General features: G+C 44.5%; 1 protein-coding gene across 1 annotated transcript; it reads right to left on the bottom strand.

The window, feature by feature from the left end:
• Nucleotides 1–3: 3 nt before the first annotated feature.
• Nucleotides 4–18,101, bottom strand: SLC22A7 (solute carrier family 22 member 7). Its single transcript, XM_013194917.3, has 10 exons — nucleotides 17,606–18,101; nucleotides 14,737–14,840; nucleotides 9,711–9,865; nucleotides 8,012–8,180; nucleotides 6,030–6,147; nucleotides 2,626–2,735; nucleotides 2,324–2,538; nucleotides 1,710–1,818; nucleotides 711–917; nucleotides 4–523 (listed from the first exon to the last, which is right to left on the bottom strand). The coding sequence occupies exons 1-10, from the start codon at nucleotides 17,981–17,983 to the stop codon at nucleotides 460–462; spliced, it is 1,629 nt and encodes a 542-aa protein (XP_013050371.1). The 5' UTR covers nucleotides 17,984–18,101; the 3' UTR covers nucleotides 4–459.
• Between the last annotated feature and the right edge of the window lie 901 nt (nucleotides 18,102–19,002).

Genomic DNA, 19,002 nt, shown 5'->3' on the forward strand with positions numbered 1-19,002 from the left:
TTCCGAATTCAAGAAATATTTGTAGCTACAGTTTATGGTTTATCCACCATCCAGTTAGATTTATTTCAGACGTTTTTTTGTACAATTCACACTCTGTTTTTTATTGCTGTTTTTTTTTTTGTGGTTTGTAAACCAATGGACTGTAGTTTCTGGAAGGCTGTGCAGTAATCTGAAAGGTGCTGCTAGTCCATCAAGGCCAAAGACTGGAAGAGCTAAGCACAGGGTCCTTGCATTTCCAGACCCTATTAGACCTGAGTGTTCTTGCTCCTGGCCACACTACAGAGAGGGGTTAGCTCCCTCCAGCTGGTTTCATGATCCACATCCTTCCTTATATGCCCTCAGCCCCACTTTCCTGCAGCGAGAGACGAGGAGGATAGTAAAGGCTCTTTTGTTGGCAGGTCAGAGGGTGGCTCAGTTTTGCAGTCCTACACAGTGTCTGTGCCTGTCCCACGGAGTCGCTCACTTCAGAAGAGACTGTAACGGCATGCCCTCAGGACCGCCGGTTTGTAATGGCTCTTTCACCCTGGAAGAAAAGAAGGCATATTTAGGCTGATGGACAGAAGACCAAGAAATCTGACAGTCCTGATCCCTACCGGGCTGTCCCTTGATCTGCTGCCGCCCATGGATGGGGAATTACAGGCAGCAGAGTGGGACGTCTCTGTGCCCTTCTCATCAGACTCCACGTGCAGGGCAGGATGGAGCTGACTCACTGTGTCTTCTCGATGTCCTCGATGCCTTCAGGCAGGCGCACGTTGAGTGTCTCCGGGAGCAAGAAGGCCACCGAGCCGCAGCACACTGCCACACCACAGTACGTCACCTCGGGCAGAGACCTCCACACGTCATCCAGCAGGAAGACGAGTGGAGCCAAAGCCCCACCAATCCGTGCCGTGAAGGAGGTGTATCCCATCCCATTCTGCCTGGAAAGGTAGGGGACCATGGTGGAGTAGACCACAAGAAAGATATGGGTACTTCTTTCATACCAGACCTTGCAAACTCTGGTTTAAGTATGCACCATTCCCACATAAAACAGACCGGTGAAAGATAGAGGACTGTAGGTACTCTGGGTAGGGAGAAACAGAGGTGAAGTAAACCATGATCCATGCAGTAATCCATGAGTTGATTTTTTTGTTTGTTTTCCTCCAGATTTTCACAAAACAAACAAAAAACTCCACAAGAAACAGATTTCCTCCACCAGTCTTTGCTATAGCCCAAACCATGCTGGTACTGCACCTAATTTTATGTTTCCAGTACCTGGATATTTCATATAAACTGGCTTTTTCCTCCTGAAAGGCTAGTTAATCCCTGCTTTAGTATCATCTGATGTCCAGAAGGCTGTCAAACTCATGTGGTAATATGCGTCCCTTATAAAAATTGATATTTCGAATGATTATTTCCTGGGTCTTTTAGCAGTTACTAACAGATTATCGCAGGGTACTAAGACTTTATTGAGCACAGATCCCTTGAGTTCAAAAATGTGCCCATACAGAATAGTCCTCACCTTTCAATAGATTTCCCTATCCACATAGCCCACCCGCACTGCCCCTTTCTCATGAGTACGATATATAATCCCTAGAACCTGCTGCTTCTAGAGGCAAGGGACCAGTCCTGCAGTCTAGCCAACAGCATCTTTTGCTGTGTTGATGCCAAAGACCAGGGGGTGACATCCCACTGAGGGTCTGGTTGTGCACTCAGGCGGTGGCATCTCTTACCTCAGTACGGTGGGGTAGAGCTCAGAGGTGTACAAGAAGACAGTGGTGAATGCAGCTTCTGAGAGACCTTTGCCCGTAATGGCTACTACAGAGCGTAAGGAAGTGAAGGCTGGGAGGAAAGAAAAGACATTTATGACAATGGTCGAAGAGCAACAGCTAGGAAAAGGCTTCTTGTGCAAAAGGAACGAATGTTCAATGCTCTTACAAAAATAAATAATTAAATAAAGAGAAAGCCTAATAGCCCTAGAGCTAGTGCATCCAAGGTCTGAATCCAAGTCTGAAAATTTGGTGACTGTTATCCTGAGTGGAAGCTGAACTGACGAAAGGATAGGTCCCAACGTTTCCCACTGGACATTGTCTGTACTAAAGACGCTTAACCTGGTCATAACTGGACCCTCACTAGCCACTTCACAGTGACTGGAGACCAGCTTTTGCCACCAGATATATGGGCTAGCCCACATTAGCAGCCTTGTCCCACTGTCACCCTTGAAGATGAAAGACACCTCTGTACACAGTTGCCTGTGGACAAGATCTATGGTTCTCCTTCTCTAGCACTGCGTGGAATGGAAACCTCCCCTTTAGCAAGTGCTGCATATAGCAGAAGAGCATCTCACATTTGGGAATGATGATGTTGGCTCCTATGCATAGTCCAGTCAGGATGAGTGACCATGCCTGACTCTGCCGTCGTCCAATTCGATTCACCAGCACGTACACGATCATCTTGGCTGGAATCTCAATGATGCCAAAGACAAATTGGGAGAGATACATGTTGAGCCCAAAGCCAGTTAGTTTCATGCTCATGCCGTAGTAAGAGAAGGCAACACCAAACCTGCAAGGAGTGTGTGAAGATGGTAATTAGGGAAAAACAGCTGGGCAAGTGCAGGATAAATCCCCTCTGCAAAGTGACACTGCTTACCACACTGCCCCAGAACACAGAGAGATCTTCCGTAGGACTGGTGTCCTGAACAAGCTGATGTAGGAGTAACTCTCTCCTGGCTTTTTGTCTGTTGTGATCATTCTGAGGGCCTGGGAGAGGTGGAAAGAAGGAAATAGCTCAGCTGCTGTACGTTCAAGATCCAGACATGAAACCCTAGAGAGGTTGGGGCCTGTCATCCTTCCCAGCTCCATCATCACATTGGGTTTTCCATACTTTCCTATAGCAGAACAATTCTCTGGACATACGTTATCAGAGGCATGTCTTCATACAATATTTAATAGATTGTCTGCCATTTTAGACCCCTTTTTCATCTATTCACCCCTTCTTACCTGCATACCCTACGTGGCAACAAGGCTTGCAGCAGATTGTGATGTTAGCAAAGTCAGCATTGGCCATTTCCACCCTCTTCCCCAAGTAGTTGCCTGCCATGGAGTCAGGTCTCAGGCAGGAGCTAACGGTGAACTGCATGCTTTATTCTCACATTTATGTAAGTATGATTATTTATACATCTATATATTTAAAATATGTCCACCTGAATATATAAAGAAGCTAAACACTGAGAAGTGAGCCTTGCCAATAAGGAAGAATAGATTGTTTATTGACAAATTATTTTTGTGATTGATTTAGGGACAAGTACCAGGAGAGTTCACAATTTGTGCTCACTGGCTAAGATGTGAGAGATTCATACAACTGCAGGTCTGCAGTGCAGGCAGAGGTACCTAAGCTAGTTGGCATAGGCTCACTGTGTGGTTAATGGGGAGCTCCAATGGGAGTGATGGAGTCACTTCATCCCAGAGCAAATAGCTGCATTTGGTCAGAAGAACTGCATGCTAAACTCCATCAACTCTGTTCATTAGATTGCAAGGCTCTAAAGGAGACTGGAGACAGCTATGATGTGGACACCTAACCTTGGGAGAGATGTCAACGTGGCTTTGCTTCGCCATGCCCAAGAATCATCAGCAAATGTGGGGTAGGACTGTTAAAACTGAAAAATTTTAAGGAAACCTTGAGGAGAGAGTCTGGTTAACTAGTGACGTATTCTCAGATTAATATTCTCTTCAGAGAAAGCAAAGCCTACAACAAAGTTTTTGCATAAAGACTTAATCACAACCACAGAGCTATGCTGTGAGCCTGCAACTTGGCTGGATGTATGAAGAAGAGCTGCAGCGTCTTGGGTCTGAGGGTCATTTCCAGTGCCTTGTCTCCAACAGCATCCTGCAGTGGAGCCCGCGGAGAGCAGGGCAAGCACACAGAGATATTCCACCCAAAATGCCACCACCTCCAGCAGTTCAGGGACTCTGGACCAGATGAGCTGTCTGCCTGTTGGATGATCCTTTCACACATTGTCTAGTGGTTTGCTGAACCCATGCTTTTCTTTTATTTCAGTATACCCATTTTCTTTCTTTCCTTTTTCTACTTTTTTGCTCTATTTTTGCCTTTTTCAGAGGCAAATAATAAGTCTTTTCATCCAGATACGAAGGATGAATTATAGCACTGATAGTAGACCACTTCTGCAATGCTGAGAATTTCAATGTGAGATTCAAGCAACCCTGATGGCAGTTAGTCCTCTCTTTAAGTTGCATGATTTGCTATTTAACTGGGTAATATAAGACATTAACATGGAAGACATCTACTACATATTGTTGGCCAGATTTCCTAGCATGTGGAAGGACAACTGGGAGAGCCAGAACAACAAGAATCCCCAAAGAATTTTAAAAGCACATGGTTCAGTGATAGCTGGGGAGGAAGGAGGGTGAGGGAGTCTGCAGGCTTTTAGCATTACCTACAGTTAACACAGTGCTGAACGGTTATGGAGGCTGGGGGCTTGGAAATATCTAATAAAAGAGAAATCCTAGCTCAGAGAGCTCTCTGGTTTAAAAGAACTGTACAAAATGAAATAATGTTAGGAAAAGGAGGAGGATAGTTGTAAGTAACAGCATGTTCAGCTAGGGAAGAGCTAAGATTTTTATGTTTAATTGCATACTATGAGACTTTCATTCTTTGCAGTTTTTGGAAGAGTGACAAAACTTTTCGTACTGAAAAAAAAATCACACTGGGAAATTACTTAATGAGTTCTATAAGACAGTGCTATTAAATCTGAGAGCACATCAGTAACGTAATGTGCAATTATCAGGAGATTTATATGTCTCGCAGAATCAAAGTCTTCTGAATAAGGAAAATCAGTTGTTATCTTAATAAGCCATCAAAACACACTGAAGCATGGTCAAATCAATCAAGCAACCTTATATCAGGCAGTCATCTGTTGGCTGCATGTTTGGATACAGATGAGAAAACAGGCATGTCTCTATAAACCTCATAAATCCAGCAAGGTGTCACAACTGCAAACCTTTCTTGATCAAGGTCCAGTGGTTATGGTCCAGTGTGACCTGGTGCAAGGCCACACAAGTGGGGAAGCCCCAGCTACACTTCCTAACCATAAGAGTAGGTTGATGGTACAATCCCATGTCCTTTCTGGTGATGCTGCACTCTGAAATACAGAGTCATAAGCCAAAGCTGAATGAATGGGGTTTTAACCTGTTATTTTTACACATTTAGTCAGAGCTACTGGCTTGATTAAAGGCAAGGAAGAGTCACAGTTAGCTCCCGCCTGCCACAACCTAAACTCATCATTCCTCACATGATTAAACAACACGTGTCTATTGTAAATCAAAGAGGCTAACCACCTCTTAAAAAATATTAAGAAACTGCTTTTTAAAAATGGCATAGTGGCCAGGATAAGAGAGTGGTGGGGATGCTGGAGCACTGTGTGCACATCTGGACCGTGGTGGCAAAGCACAAAGCTCGTGTGCTTGTGCCGGGTTTTCCCATCTTCCTCCTTTGGTAAGAGATAAAGCAGAGGACATTAAAGAAAATATCAGCGTTTAATGAGCCACAAACTTCTGTACCCACTGGATTTTACTGCTGAGCTTTGTCACTCTTGAGGAGGTCAGGACTTAAATCATGTGGATCTAATTATTCAGAGGTGACAGATGTGCAGCCATCCAAGCCTCGCTGTGAAGGATTTTCATGAGTGCTGACTTCACCACAGCCAACAATCTTCCGTTGCATATGTACAGTAAATACAAGATTATTTCTCCAGACTAAGGTGGAGTAGCCTTCATATTTTGGGATATCACTGCATACAGTACCTTGAGTGCAATGAATACACTAAGTACATGCTATTAATATGTCTTTATGTCAGGTGAGCTGATGTTTTCTCTTTAGCAGTGGGTATAAGTGCTTTCTAGAGTAAAATGGACTATGGCACCCTGTGGATCACATTGCAGGCTGTGAGCATTGCTTCAGGTATAAAATAGAATTAAAACAGAGAGAAAGAGGAAATGGAAGAGGAAGGATATGTGTCTGGATCTTCAGTTTCTCACCTCTGGTGAGAGAGCAAAGTCTTTCATCCCGTTCATTCTTGCACATCTAAGCAGATGCTTGTGAGCTTGTTTCACTTTGCCGTTGGCTATGAGCCACCGGGCAGACTCTGGGACCCACCTGGTGCGAGGAGAGAAGACAGCATTCCTGTTGGCGCTCCGTGTTTTCCACCCCACATACATGGCCCTGGCCAAAGAGAGGGGATCTTCTCTGTGAGACTTCAACCTCAGCTAAAAATAGAAACTGTGGTGCATGAAAATAATAAGACTAATAGGACGCTGTCTTTACACACGCATGCTGTTCTGCCCTTAAAGAAATAATTTAAGCGCTTATCCTTTCCTGGCAGTGTGTCATAGAGATTTTGGTAATACGGGCCACGTATTCCTTGCAGAAGAGAGACCCAACTTCTCCTGCTTCACCATCAGGAGGGGTGGTGAGCATTAAAGCAATACTCATTCCCTAATCTGCCACTGCTCCTCTGCTTGCTCTTTTGCAGCTTCTGGGCAACGACAGGTGGGTGTCTCTAAACACAGAATTTAGAAGCTTGAAGGAATATGTAGGTAAGAGGTCTACTGAGATCACATATTTGTCAAAATCTCTCAATGGGGTCTTCCAGAGGAGTGATCTGAGACCAGCTCCCTATAAGCTGTTGGTGATTTACGTGCCCCAAGTCAGACCACAGTAAAGCTAATAAACTATTCAATCTAGTCAATCAGTAGATGAAAAAGGATGCATGGAGCAAAAACATTTGCAGAACTGGACTTCTGGAAAGTTTTCAACTCCTTCCCATAACCTTTTAATACTTTGGAAAACATAAAGAATAAAAAAATGACATTTTGCACACCTTGTCACCATCTCCAGAGTATATTATGTCATTTGGTTGTCTAATGTCTCAACTGAGTTGTGGTGCCATGTCAACAATATCCATGGAATGTGCTAAATTTGATTTTGATCCCATACTTCATGGACTTTTAATTATCCAGCAATCACGGACTTCTTGGGTGCCTGAATTTTGATCAGACTACAGTATAATTTGTTGGAGAACTCATCTCCATAAAAGGCATTAATGTAAGAGAGAGAGAAAAAAAGGAAAGTTATCCTTCAAAGGATGGGTCAAAATGTATTTATATGAATTTCAACATTTCCCATGATTCAATTTTTTACAGCTAGTTGTCCTTGGAAAAAAGCAAAAAACCTCAGATTAAAAAGCCAGCGGAACACATATTTTTGTGTTGTACTTGATCAGCAAAATATCAGATGATACACTTTGCCAGAAAGCATTAATCACTGGGGAAAGGATACATCTATTTTTGAGCCATTGTTTAACAACAGCATCAGTTTCTATCCCCTTTTTCATGAATATTATTTGAGATTTTGTTGGTAGATCTATGCAGTTGTGGGAATATCTCTGCTGATTACAACAAGGGACATCTGTCCACCTAGGAAATGGAGTTGCTCATGCAAAGAACTGTTTTGTATCTTTGAATAAACTAATCCAACATACTTCACACTACAGTGACAGTATCAGTGAATCAACCCTATATTTTAGTCTGTCTTGCTATATTAAAGAAAAAAAAAGGAAAAATAATTTCTTTGATTAAATAGACCACCTCTCCATTGTGAAGTTTCAGAGATGTTAGATATTCCTTAAATAAAGTTACAGGTGGGAAATAGCCCACAGAAAGCTGATGTATTCGACCAGTTAGGATGTTCACACAGCTGAGAAAGGCCATGGAAAATGCAAAGATCTGTGCCTGGCCTCAGCCTCATTCCTGCCTCCTCCTTGTTCCCAAAGCCGTGGTGCACCCTTGGCTCCCGACCTCAGCAGAGGTGAGGAGAGATGAAACCCAGGCCCCTCCAGTTTTCAAGGCCTGCCATCCCAGGACCAGCACTGTGATATTTGCCACGCTCACAGGGCAGGGGAGGCAAATCACAGCCCGCCCCCATCCCCACCAGCCAGCAGGCTGCGGGGCGCAGCACTCACCACAGGTAGATAATGCTCAGAAGACAAGGTCCTGTTACGGCGACTAAGAGCCAGTGCCATTCCCTCACCAGGTAGGCTATCAGGGCCAGCAGCATGTTCCCGATGCTCCAGAAGATGCTGGTCAGGACCCCAGAGAAGGTGCGGTGCTCTATGTCCACCCACTCCATCCCTGCAAGAGGGAGGCAGCGTTCAGCGGGGACACACAGGACTTCTCCAGGGAAGGGTCTGCGGGACTTTGTAAGAAGTGCAAAGTGAGGCAACATCCCTGGTCTTTTCCTCCAGCAGAATTCTGCTGTTTGGCTGACATTTTGCACATTTTAAACGTTCATCCACAATGCTTAACCTCCCGCAAAGCTGTAAGCAATTAAAGTAAAGCCTTAAAAGAAGAAATGCTGGACATACAGTAATAAAAAAATGGTGCTAAAACCCCTTAGATGATACATTTTTACCCTGTTCAGCAGCATTCAAGAGGTCTTCTTCATTAAACTCATTTTTTTTCTTACTATCCAGTTGTACCTTGTCTGCATAGTTTCCTATTTCTCTGCCCACTCATTATTCCACATTAAAGAAATATATTAAGCTGAACAGGTGTTCATTGAGAACAGATACTAATGCACATGTAAAACCAGAACAAACGGTGGTCTGCTTGTTTCTGTGTGTGAACTAAAAGTCAATTTTCCTCTAAAGATCCTGACATCTTGCTACAGCATCTAACAATCATAAATGTCCTTCCCAGGCTCTACTTTGTCTTGTAGGCATCAGACTTTATAACAGGAATGAGCCATAGCAGGCCTTGGGACGTGTAATGTCTTGTGAGGACTTGTCCACTCCTGAAGTGTGTTTAGCTTGATTTTGGTTGTATCTGCAAAAATTCTGGAAATTTTTGCTGCACCTATAGCTTGCTCTACAGTAGAGTGACTCTTGCCTAGTATGTCCTAACTGCATCTGTAAAGTCATCCTATGCTCTGCTGGGTAGCTTGGAGTTTGGAGCTTGTTTTAATTATCTAAGTAATTAAAGTCTTCAGCTTGAGTTTTGCCTAGCTTTGAGTGATTTAAAAAAAAAATTTTATATTTTATTTTATTTTATTTTATTTTATTTTATTTTATTTTATTTTATTTTATTTTATTTTATTTTATTTTATTTTATTTTATTTTATTTTATTTTATTTTATTTTATTAATTTATTTTATTTTATTTTATTTTATTTTTTGTTTCTTTCTCCTGGCCTTTCTAAAAATACGGGTCAGGAACATAATGAAAACAACTGCTGCAAAGTCAAGACTGGGGAGGAAGAAACACCCTGCAAATGACACACCATCCTGCTCCTGCTGAGGACATGACACGCTGATGAATTTTTGTAATTGTGGTTGAAGAGTGAGAACCCTGTATCAGAAGAAAAGGGACAATAATTTGTCTATGGCTTTTACTGCACGGTTAATGATGCTTAACAGGAATTGGGCAGCATGGATGATAAGTGTTAATGCTGGAACAGAAGCACTAATAAGTGGTTGTTATATTTTGATGAGACTGCTAAAGCATTAACTGGACTAAATTGTAATGCTTGGATCTTCCCAAGAGGGTTGTTCTTTTGGCTGCCCATACTGAAATCACGCCTGCGTGCTGCACGAGTCCCTGCTTACCCGGTGCCTGCCAGGAGCACCCCCTCACAGCCAGGCACCCACAAACACCTCACACTTACCCAGAGGCAACACAATCAGGGAGAGACCACTCAGAGCCATCCCGGTGAGGGTCCGCGTGATGGCCAGCATGCTGTAGGAGACGGAGGCGGCACTCAGCATCCCGAATACGACAGAGAGCACAAGCGACAGCAGGAGCATGGATTTCCGACCGAACCTGCCACAATCACAGTCGTGGGTTACTTACAGGCTGGAAGCCTGGTCCAGGAGAAGGGTTTCAAATGGTGAAATGAGAGACTCAAGGAGGTCAGTGAAAATATTGCCTACTCTGCAAAGACTACATGATGCCTCAGAGGGGGGAAACTGCTCTGGATATAGCCAGTGCTGCAGTGATGTGATCCACTACAGACGGTCAGCCTGCCCCGTGAGCACCAGGCACAAATCTCCCAAATGGAAAGAGCAGCAATTATCAAAATAATAATAATAATAATAATAATAATAATAATAATAATAATAATAATAATAATAGTAATAATAATAATGGGCTCCCCATTCAACACCACCATGAAAAGGAGAGATGCCAGCTTGAAAATCTGTGTTGCTGGCACAGCCTGCACCTTCCAATAGCTGTCCCCACTCCTCCTCCTTCCATCGTCCCCTTGGAACCAGATGCTGCCCCTGCTCCAAAGGAGAAGGAGGAGAGAGCACTGTGAAAATTTAAAAAATTAAAAAAAAATAAAATTAAAAAACTTAAAATTAAATTAAATTAACTCTGTCAATGGGTAACATTCGGTCTATAGGGACTGAAACCCTGGCCTGATTCTGACGTTCTCCTAGTGGCCACCTGATAAGGATGATGGCAAAGACCATTACCCTGGTGGGGTCAAATTATGTGCTGGGACACGATGCCACAATAACGTTCTTAAGAGTTATCACAAGTGACTTCGTGCAGCAGCTAGTTAATGAATCTACTGTAGAAGAAATGAGTCATGGCATTGGCCTAGGCAGTTTGCTGGATCTGCTTTGAAATTTAAGCAGACCCAGTCTGCAAAAGTCATTGTAATGCAGCTGGATCAGAGCAGCAAACATCCAGAAAACCACCTAAACTGCATCCAGCTTCCAAAAGTGTAACTGCTTAGGAAAAAAAGGTACATTTTTGAAATTAAGGTATATCTCAAAAATACAGCAAGAAGCATATCAAAACATAAAATTCCCTGCAGGGCACAAGGCAGCTATTTATGGATCCATTACTAGACTCTCTCAGCAAATGCATGCCACCTGCTAAGGAAACCAGAGGGAAGCTGGCAGGATTGAATTGCAGGCTACAGGAAGGCTGCTAGAAATAATGCGGTTAAAACTGTCTTCAGAGAGAAAGATTTGGAAAAGACCAACCTCTGAATGATTAAATGTGGAAAATATAATAAAAGGAGCAAACTGCGCAAGCATAAAAAAGAATAAAAAAGCCATTTTCACAAATATCCCAGTCTGGAGGTCTGCCAAAGCATCGCACAACCAGTGAGGTACAAGGAAAAGGCATAAAAGGGGTGCTTGGAAAAGAGCAGGCAATAACAGATTTATTTATTTTTTCGCATATATATGTTCACAGTAAAGGTGCTTGGAGGGTTTACCAGGGTAAAAATTGTCAGCAGAGGTGTTCTCAAACGCGTGTCTGTAGGATCTTAGAACAAAGTGAACCATGAGTGTAGCAAAATGCCAGGTCCAGATGGTTTTCACTCCAAAGCACTAGAGATGAAATATCTGCATTACGATTAGCACAAGGAAGTGAGACCTCTTCTCTGTTAGAGAGAAGGAAGTTTGCTAAGGGGACATCAGCTTTGGTGTCTTACAAAGGTGTGGGGCATGACTTCTGGGGTTTAACAGATCTAGCATCGATACTGATAAAATGGATAAAAATAATGTTAAAAGAATTCTTAGACACACAGATAAGTAAACAGTGCAAGAATCAGCATGGCTTTTGTAAAGATAATACTCATAACCTGTGGAAGTTCACTGGGGGTGGTCAAATGGATGACAAGAAAGTTCTGACTGATTCAGAACAGCTGGATTTCCAAAAATAGTCTGAGCGACTGGAGACTGGTTGCTGTATCTGGAGTGTCGTGGGGAACCAACACAAAGTGCTCAATACATTTGCTGTGTTTTAAGGGATGTGGCATGACCTGCCCTTTCATAACTTTACCTCTTCTTTCCCATCCCCACTCTGTCAGTCCCAGGCCCCTTTCCTAGTGCTTTTGGAGCAAATACTGCACTTGTCCTTCCACCAGCAGCTCCTGGCACACCATCTTCAGGGGAGGCAAATCAGGGCACAAATATGCTTAAATGCTGGGCTTGCTTAGGCGTTTTGGCTCGATCCCACATCAAGATCATGTGAAGAGACAAACAGAAGAAAAGCTGAGCAAGGTAAGGACCCTTCCCACTTGAATCAGGAAAAAGGATCTGCCAAATTTCCTGCAAATTTACTGGATGCCCTGCTCCCAGCACCATCCCCAGCACCATCCCCTGATGTGACCTGCTCTCCTGCAGGGCCTGTGCCCACGTAGCTCAGCAGGGCAGTGCAGTCAGCTCTGCTCCGGGCTGCTCACAAGAGTACGTCAAACCCTCTTTACCTGTAACTTTAGCAGACTGAAGGGTCCGGTCTCTCTAACTGGAAGTCAAGCCAAAACTTAGTCTTTTTTGTTGCCTTCTTCAAATTTTCTCCACTTCTACTCTAACCTTTAGAGACGGGGAGGAGGAAATCAAAACTGCACATGGTATTCAAGATGTGGGGTCACTACATATGCATGTTTCTGCATGGTGACGTTCTCTTTAACTTTCTTTTCCTTTCCTAATAATTCTTACTTTTAAATTCGCTTCCCCAGCCACTACACATTGCTGAGAGGATGTTTGCCTGAAGCTTTCTATCATATCCCTGAAGTCTTGCTCCTGAGCAGCTATGGTCAGCTCAGAGGCCTCTATTTTACATGTGAAATTTTAATTGTTTCTTTATTTATTTTACATTTATCTACCCTGACATTGTGTCTTCTAATGCTTCCATCCACTCACAGAGCTTTGTAAGATCCTTCTGCAGTTCTCCACGCTCAGAGTTTGTCTTGTCCAGCTTTGTCACTCAGCCTCACCTCCCTGCTTACTTCTTTTCCAGATCATTTAGAAAAATGCTGAAAAGCACACATATCCAATTATCAGGTCCCCAGAGGTGTTCCTACATTGTAACAACTGAACACTTACACCTCTCTTCTCTTTCCCAGCTTTTGATCAATTATTTAGCCAAGCAGGGACCTTCTTCCTTACTGCAGGGCAGCTCAGTTTCTTTAGAAGCTTTTTGTAAGGAAACTTATTGAAATCCAAGTAGATGATATCTTCTTTGTTCACATATCTGTTAACATCTTCAAAGAAATACAGACTGCTTGTAAAGTATGAATCTTGTGCAAAAGAGGAAAAAGTCATGTGGCCACTGGCTCAATTGTTCAGAATAGTTTCTGAGCCAATTTGCCCAATATAGCTAGATGCCAGGCTGCCTGGCTGGTAGTTCCCAAGATCTTTCTTGGGAACTGGTGTAAAAACTGATTTGATACCTCATACCTTCCCAGTCCTCTGCTGTGGAGGTCACACAATGCCAACAATATTTCATTTTTTCCATCCTAAAGTTCCTGTAGGACCGTGGGATGACCACTCCCTGGTCCTGGCAGTTTATCATCATTCATTTTGTGAATTCACGCCTTCTTCTACCAGCTCATTTCAAGGCAGGTCTTCTCTTGAGAAGGCTCCAGCTCCGGCACCTGCCCCTACATGTTCCCTCGCTGTGAGCATGAACTCAGTTATGTCTCACACCACAGCCCTATTGTTGCTCCTTTTATTGCTTAATCATCTATGGGCTCTTTCCCCTTACAATTCACTTTAAAAAACAGTTTATTTTTCATTTTTCTCTAACATAAAGCTTTTCTCTGCCTTAATTTGTCTATCTCCTTTTCCTGATTCTCATTTTTCCCCCTACAAAAGTGCTATTAAACCTTTTTAGACACAAAGTTGAGACACACTGTTTGAGACTCACAGAAATATACAGATATAAGCAAAGATATCAAAGATACAGAAGTAACTGGGAGCATCGTACTGGGAAGCTGGTTTCCCTATGCTATGCAGTGATCTTGTAGCCTACTTTACCCTAATGCTTGTTTACTCCCAGAGGAAGGAAGTTGGGAAGGAATCAAATAGTTTCCTGCACAGGAAGCTCAGACATTAAATATTGAATAGTGTAGAGTGAATGGCACATCCTGCTTGCTTGCTTGCTCTGTGTATTCTCTGGTAGGTTTCCTGTTTCTGCTATTTGCAAAAATACTTAATTTCTTAATTTATGACCTTTCTGGGTTGTCACTCAGACTTTTTTCAAGTTTACATTATCACATTCTAACATTTAACCAGGGAGAGCAGATTTGTTCCTATTTTCCTCATCAAGGCATTGCCCTAGCTCTTCCTCAAGGAAAGCCTCCCTGCTTATACCAACCTCCTTTACCCTGCTTCTCTAGTAATAGCAGAGTCAATCTTTTCTTTCTTGAAACTCTGTTTCAGACATGGCATGCATTTGCTTTGACCCCTCACTTGTGTGTCCTTAACCAATTTCTAGATAACTTGCAAGGATTTAACTTTTTGTTTGTTTGTTTTAACCAGCTTTCTCCTTTATAGACGGTTATCTTTCCTGAAATAGGTCCCATAAACAGCGGATATTTTTAGTTTTTACTGTTCCTACAGCAGTGCTGACCCCAATGCAGTGGGTCAGTGTTATTGTTGCAGTGCATCTTGCTCCTAACCATGGCCAGAGAACTGCTTCCCTGGTGGGCTCCTAACTGGCTGCCCCATGAACCAGTCGGTGGCCACCACTCAGCATTTAGCCCCTGCATTGCTCCTCAGTTATGACTTTAATCCAATTTTCATGTGAAAGGCTGAATTCTCCCTTTATGATTGTGTTTTCTCCTTTCTCTGCCCCTCTGACTGCCTTTTGCACGTCACAGGTTTGTGAAGGCCTTGTCATTGAAACTGAAGCCCTGGAGGAACAGCCTCCAAATCAAGGTGTCAAACCTGTCTGAAAGGTATCCAAACACCACGGCCCCGATTGTGACGCCAATGAAGAAGAAGGTGGCAGTTGCCTGGTTCAGTCCACGCTGCTCACACACGAGGTCCCACTGAAACACAAGTCCAAAATGACACTTAGTGCCCAATTCAAACTCTGTCTCCATTCTCACCCCTTCCTTCCAGTGATCAGCTATCTCGTGTTCCAATTCATATTAGCCAAATCTGTTTGAGATGTAGAATTGTGCATGGAGCTGCAGACAGGACAGTGCCAGAGTCCTGAAAAATGTAAAATGGCAACCTACAAAGCTCAGAGGCTTCCAGCTGTTAAGCCCCACTGTGACAACCTCTCTGTGGACACTTGCTGAGCAGGAGAAAGCTTCCCTGGGTACCACTCCATCATGAAGAGATCCCTTTTTCCTCTCCTGACCCCTGTGATAACTGTTCTCAACCTGCCTTGGTGCACTTCTCTGCTAGCTTCCTCATCAAGATCCTGATGCTCTGGGGACTGACCTGACCAGATGGGCATCTGCAGGGTGCCACACTGCAGTGACCTCAGGGTGTGTTGGGATGCAAGGAAATGGTCTCAAGTTGCACCAGGGGAAGTTTAGATTGGACATTAAGAATTTCTTCATGGAGAGGGTGTTCAAGCATTATAACAGGCTGCCCAGGGCAGTGGTGGAGTCCATAGCCTGGAGGTATTTTAAGAGAAGTGTGGACATGGCACTAAAAAACATGGTTTAGTGATGGGACGCGGTAGGCCATGCTGATGGTTGGACTTGGTGATCTTGAAGGTCTTTTCCAACCTAAATCATTCTATGATTCTATGTGTGCTGATATCCAGTTACTGTTGCCCTGGCCAATTTCCTCAAAGTTGTCTGTGCAGGGTAGAAAGAAGGCAGAGGAGTCAGACTAAACACTAGCTCCTGAGGCTAACTTACTGAGTTCTTATGAAGAGAGTGGTCTAGGCATTCTTTTTAACTCAGTTAATGAGCATCATTTTACTTTCTTGGAGGTGCAAATGTCGCTAATCATTACAGAATGCTGTGGCCAAGCTGCAGAGTTAATTTTCCATATGAGTGTAACTTGATAAAACTAAAATTAATCATCAACCCAGCCTTGCAGTCTCTCTGAAAAGGCTGGCCAGACCTTGAGCAACCTTTCTGCCTGCAAGCACAAAAGACTCCAGAGGAGGCCGTGTCCCCTTGAACATGTCCCGAGGCCACTGCACTTTGAATGTGGCGTCACGAGGCTCTGAGCCCAGCACCTCTGCTGCAGAGCACCTTTCCTGCCTTTCCTCCAAGGGTGCTTTACACCTTTCTCCCTGAAACAGTGTAGAAATCAGGTGCAGATCTGGTGCCCATCTCACCTCAGTGCCTGCCAGAACTAGAGGTGGTGGGTGGTAGGGAGGAGGCATTGGCTCTAGGTTAGGATCCATCAGCCTTCTGTCTGACCAAATTGTCCCCTTCCCTCAGATCTACCATGCTTTGGGTTGCCTTTCAAGGAAAGAAAACTACAGCCTGCATGTAAAGTATTAACACCCAGAGGCATCACTGTCAGCCCTAGCAGAGCATTTCAGAAGGCTGGTGGTTAATGTTTGATGAGCAGGGACCTTGGGCAGGCTCAAGGTTATGTCTGGCCAGAATGCTGCACCTCAGCAGGAGGCCCTTTGAGAGCACATTTCTTGGCTGATGGCAAGAGGCACTGCTGGTAGTTGGACTGATGGACTCCTAAACCTGTGAAATGTTTTCCAGGGGGATGAGTACACTGCGAGTCTACAGCTTTTCAGAGGGGGTGATGCAGCCAAGTCCTCGCTCTGCTGTTTCCCCGAGTGGCACTGCTGGGGATGATGGGCTCCTGCTACCAGGATTCCCTGCCTTCCCATCGAGGCCAGGTTCATCCAGCCTCTTGCCATGGGGTCTCCACTCTATGGCTGCTGAACCCCTCTGCTGGCATGAGGTTGGAGCTGGTACTGAGCTGGGTGATGTCCTCAGTGTCTCCAGGGGCCTTGTCCCTGCTCTGCTGAGTGCTTGCTGTGAGCTGATCACCACCTTGCTCCTGAAGCATCGTCCTTGCCTCACCACAAACCCTACTTCTTTTGGGCTCTGATCTGGGAAAGTTTTGAATTTTGTTCCCTGTATCCTATGATCTGTGCCCACCCTCCTTGCTGCTGCTGTCCCACCATTTTGTGCTCTGTACCACCTCCTCCCTTTTCACTTGGCCCATCCATCCCTACCACCCCATGCCTGCTGGCTGCCCCATTCCCAGGGTGCCCCGTGAGCTCAAGCACTTCCCAATCAGTGGCTGGGTGGCATGGGGAGTGAATGCCCTCCTCTGCCTCATTTCTCCCTCTGTCCTGCTCATCTTCCCAGCTAGGCTACATGCTCAACAAATGTGAAACACCAAAGCTATGCCAAGGGGGCAGAGATAAAACAAGGGGGGGCAGTAAGAGAGGCAGTATGATCTCTGGGAGAAGAGGGGGAAACAGGAGATCAGGGAGGAGAGGCAGACAGAGGAAGAGAAGTAATGAAGTGTTAGGAGAATCAGGAAAGTAAGTCACGGGCTAAAATGAAATCCTTATAGTTGTAATCTTGTGCAAATTCCACGTGGCCCAAGCAGAGAAAATCTGATGTATCTCTCCTCCCCACAACACCAGTTTCTCAATCGCCCAGAGAAATCAAGATGCTCGTTATGAGAAATGTTGATGACTAACTGAACTTCAGAGAGCTTCCCCATCCCAGGTCATCTTCACTGAACAACTTCCACAGGTTAAAATGCAAAGATTCCCCTTTGATTCTGTGCACCTAACATCTCTCCATCTGCTTCTCAAAGCACTGAGCTGATTTCATTTTCACCTAGATCATGGACCAGGGGTTACCTGGGTAGAGATGGTGGAGGTGAACTGTGAGTGGTCATAGACCCATCCATGCTGGCAGTTCTGGATGACGGAGTCGTTTTCTGGTTGCAGAGAAGAATTGAGCAGTAGGTGAAACTGAGGCTGTGAGAACATTTCACAGGACCTGAAGGTGCCATCAGGCTCCCGGGGGATGCTGATGAGCAGAATTTCCTCCATGGTGAGGTTCACAAATGCCTCTTGGTGTGGAATTGCACAGTGATGAGAGGGGGTAGCAGCAAGAAAGCTGTGCAGCAGAAAATGCATGGGAAGGTTGATTCTTGCGAGGCAAAGTACAAACAAAATCAAAATCTGGAATCTGCCAAAGCCACCAATTTCCAGCAAGAGATCTTCAAATTTCATCTTTTCTATGGAGTTTGCTCATTCAGAGCAGCTATGTACCAAGGAGCAGCAACATGAGCTTGAGAAGCGGTCTCTGTCTCTGGAGCTCAGCTTCCCATGGCTTTTCATACAGCCACTCCCTTGGACTTTGAGACGTCACTGAAAAGTTGTCAAAAGTCACAGTAAAACTGTCCATTTGGGGTAGAGCCAAAGAAATCATCCCGTGTGCACACAGCACATCCATTTCAAGTGGACCCAGCACAAGGCACCTTCTCTTTTTAGAGCCCTTTCTTGTTGTTGTGGTTTTTGAGAGGGAGATCCACATTAGGAAAGGAGGCTGTGGGAATAGCCCCATGGAAGCACCATGATTTATGGTGTGGGGGTACCACACACTGCCTGCCTCTGAGGCACTGCAACAAGCTCTGTCTCATGTGAGCTGATCACCAGCTGGCCCAGCTGGACATGAAATAGGTCCCCAGGAGATCAGGGGTGACTCACTGTGTCCATGGGCACCGAAGCCTGCTTGCCGTGCATCAGCTGTGTGTTTTTAGCATGGCTTGTCTTAAGTCATGACCTCATGGGAGCAGGGAGTATGGAGAGGTGAGAGGATATCCAGAAGAGATAAGAGATGAAAGATTGGTCTCCAGATAGAGACCAATTGGATGGGAACCAATACAACAGCCCAAGAGTGAGGGACCTACAGCCCTTGACAGGACCAGAGGTACTGCTGCCACCACTACACAGGCCTTGCACCATGTTTCTTTCATCACCACCAGAAATAGGTTTCTTGAAGAGATGGGTCTTTAATTTGAATTTTCCACTCCTCATACGTTCTTAACCAGGAGCAGGGGCTCTTTACTCAGCCAGAGACGATTTTTTTTTGTTTGTTTTGAGTTATAGAAACAATGCCTAGAAAATGCAGCAACTGGGAAGATGCAGTAACAGCTGGCACAGCTTGCTTCACACAAACAACATGATTCATGAGCCAGAAACAAAAAAAATCCAGCAGCTCCAGGTAGCCCAGGCCTGCCAAAATTGCA

The sequence above is a fragment of the Anser cygnoides genome, chromosome 3 (assembly GCF_040182565.1).
Source record: "Anser cygnoides isolate HZ-2024a breed goose chromosome 3, Taihu_goose_T2T_genome, whole genome shotgun sequence".
NCBI lineage: Eukaryota > Metazoa > Chordata > Aves > Anseriformes > Anatidae > Anser > Anser cygnoides.

What these genes read in the sequence shown, in the direction of transcription:
- SLC22A7 (XM_013194917.3), bottom strand. Translation starts at nt 17,983, where the DNA reads ATGAAATTTGAAGATCTCTTGCTGGAAATTGGTGGCTTTGGCAGATTC. An exon ending in ACTTTGCTCTCTCACCAGAG is followed by an intron (nt 2,736 to 6,029) that starts GTGAGAAACTGA and finishes CACCTCTCCCAG; the next exon opens with GCCCTCAGAATGATCACAAC. An exon ending in CTGTGTTCTGGGGCAGTGTG is followed by an intron (nt 2,539 to 2,625) that starts GTAAGCAGTGTC and finishes CACTCCTTGCAG; the next exon opens with GTTTGGTGTTGCCTTCTCTT.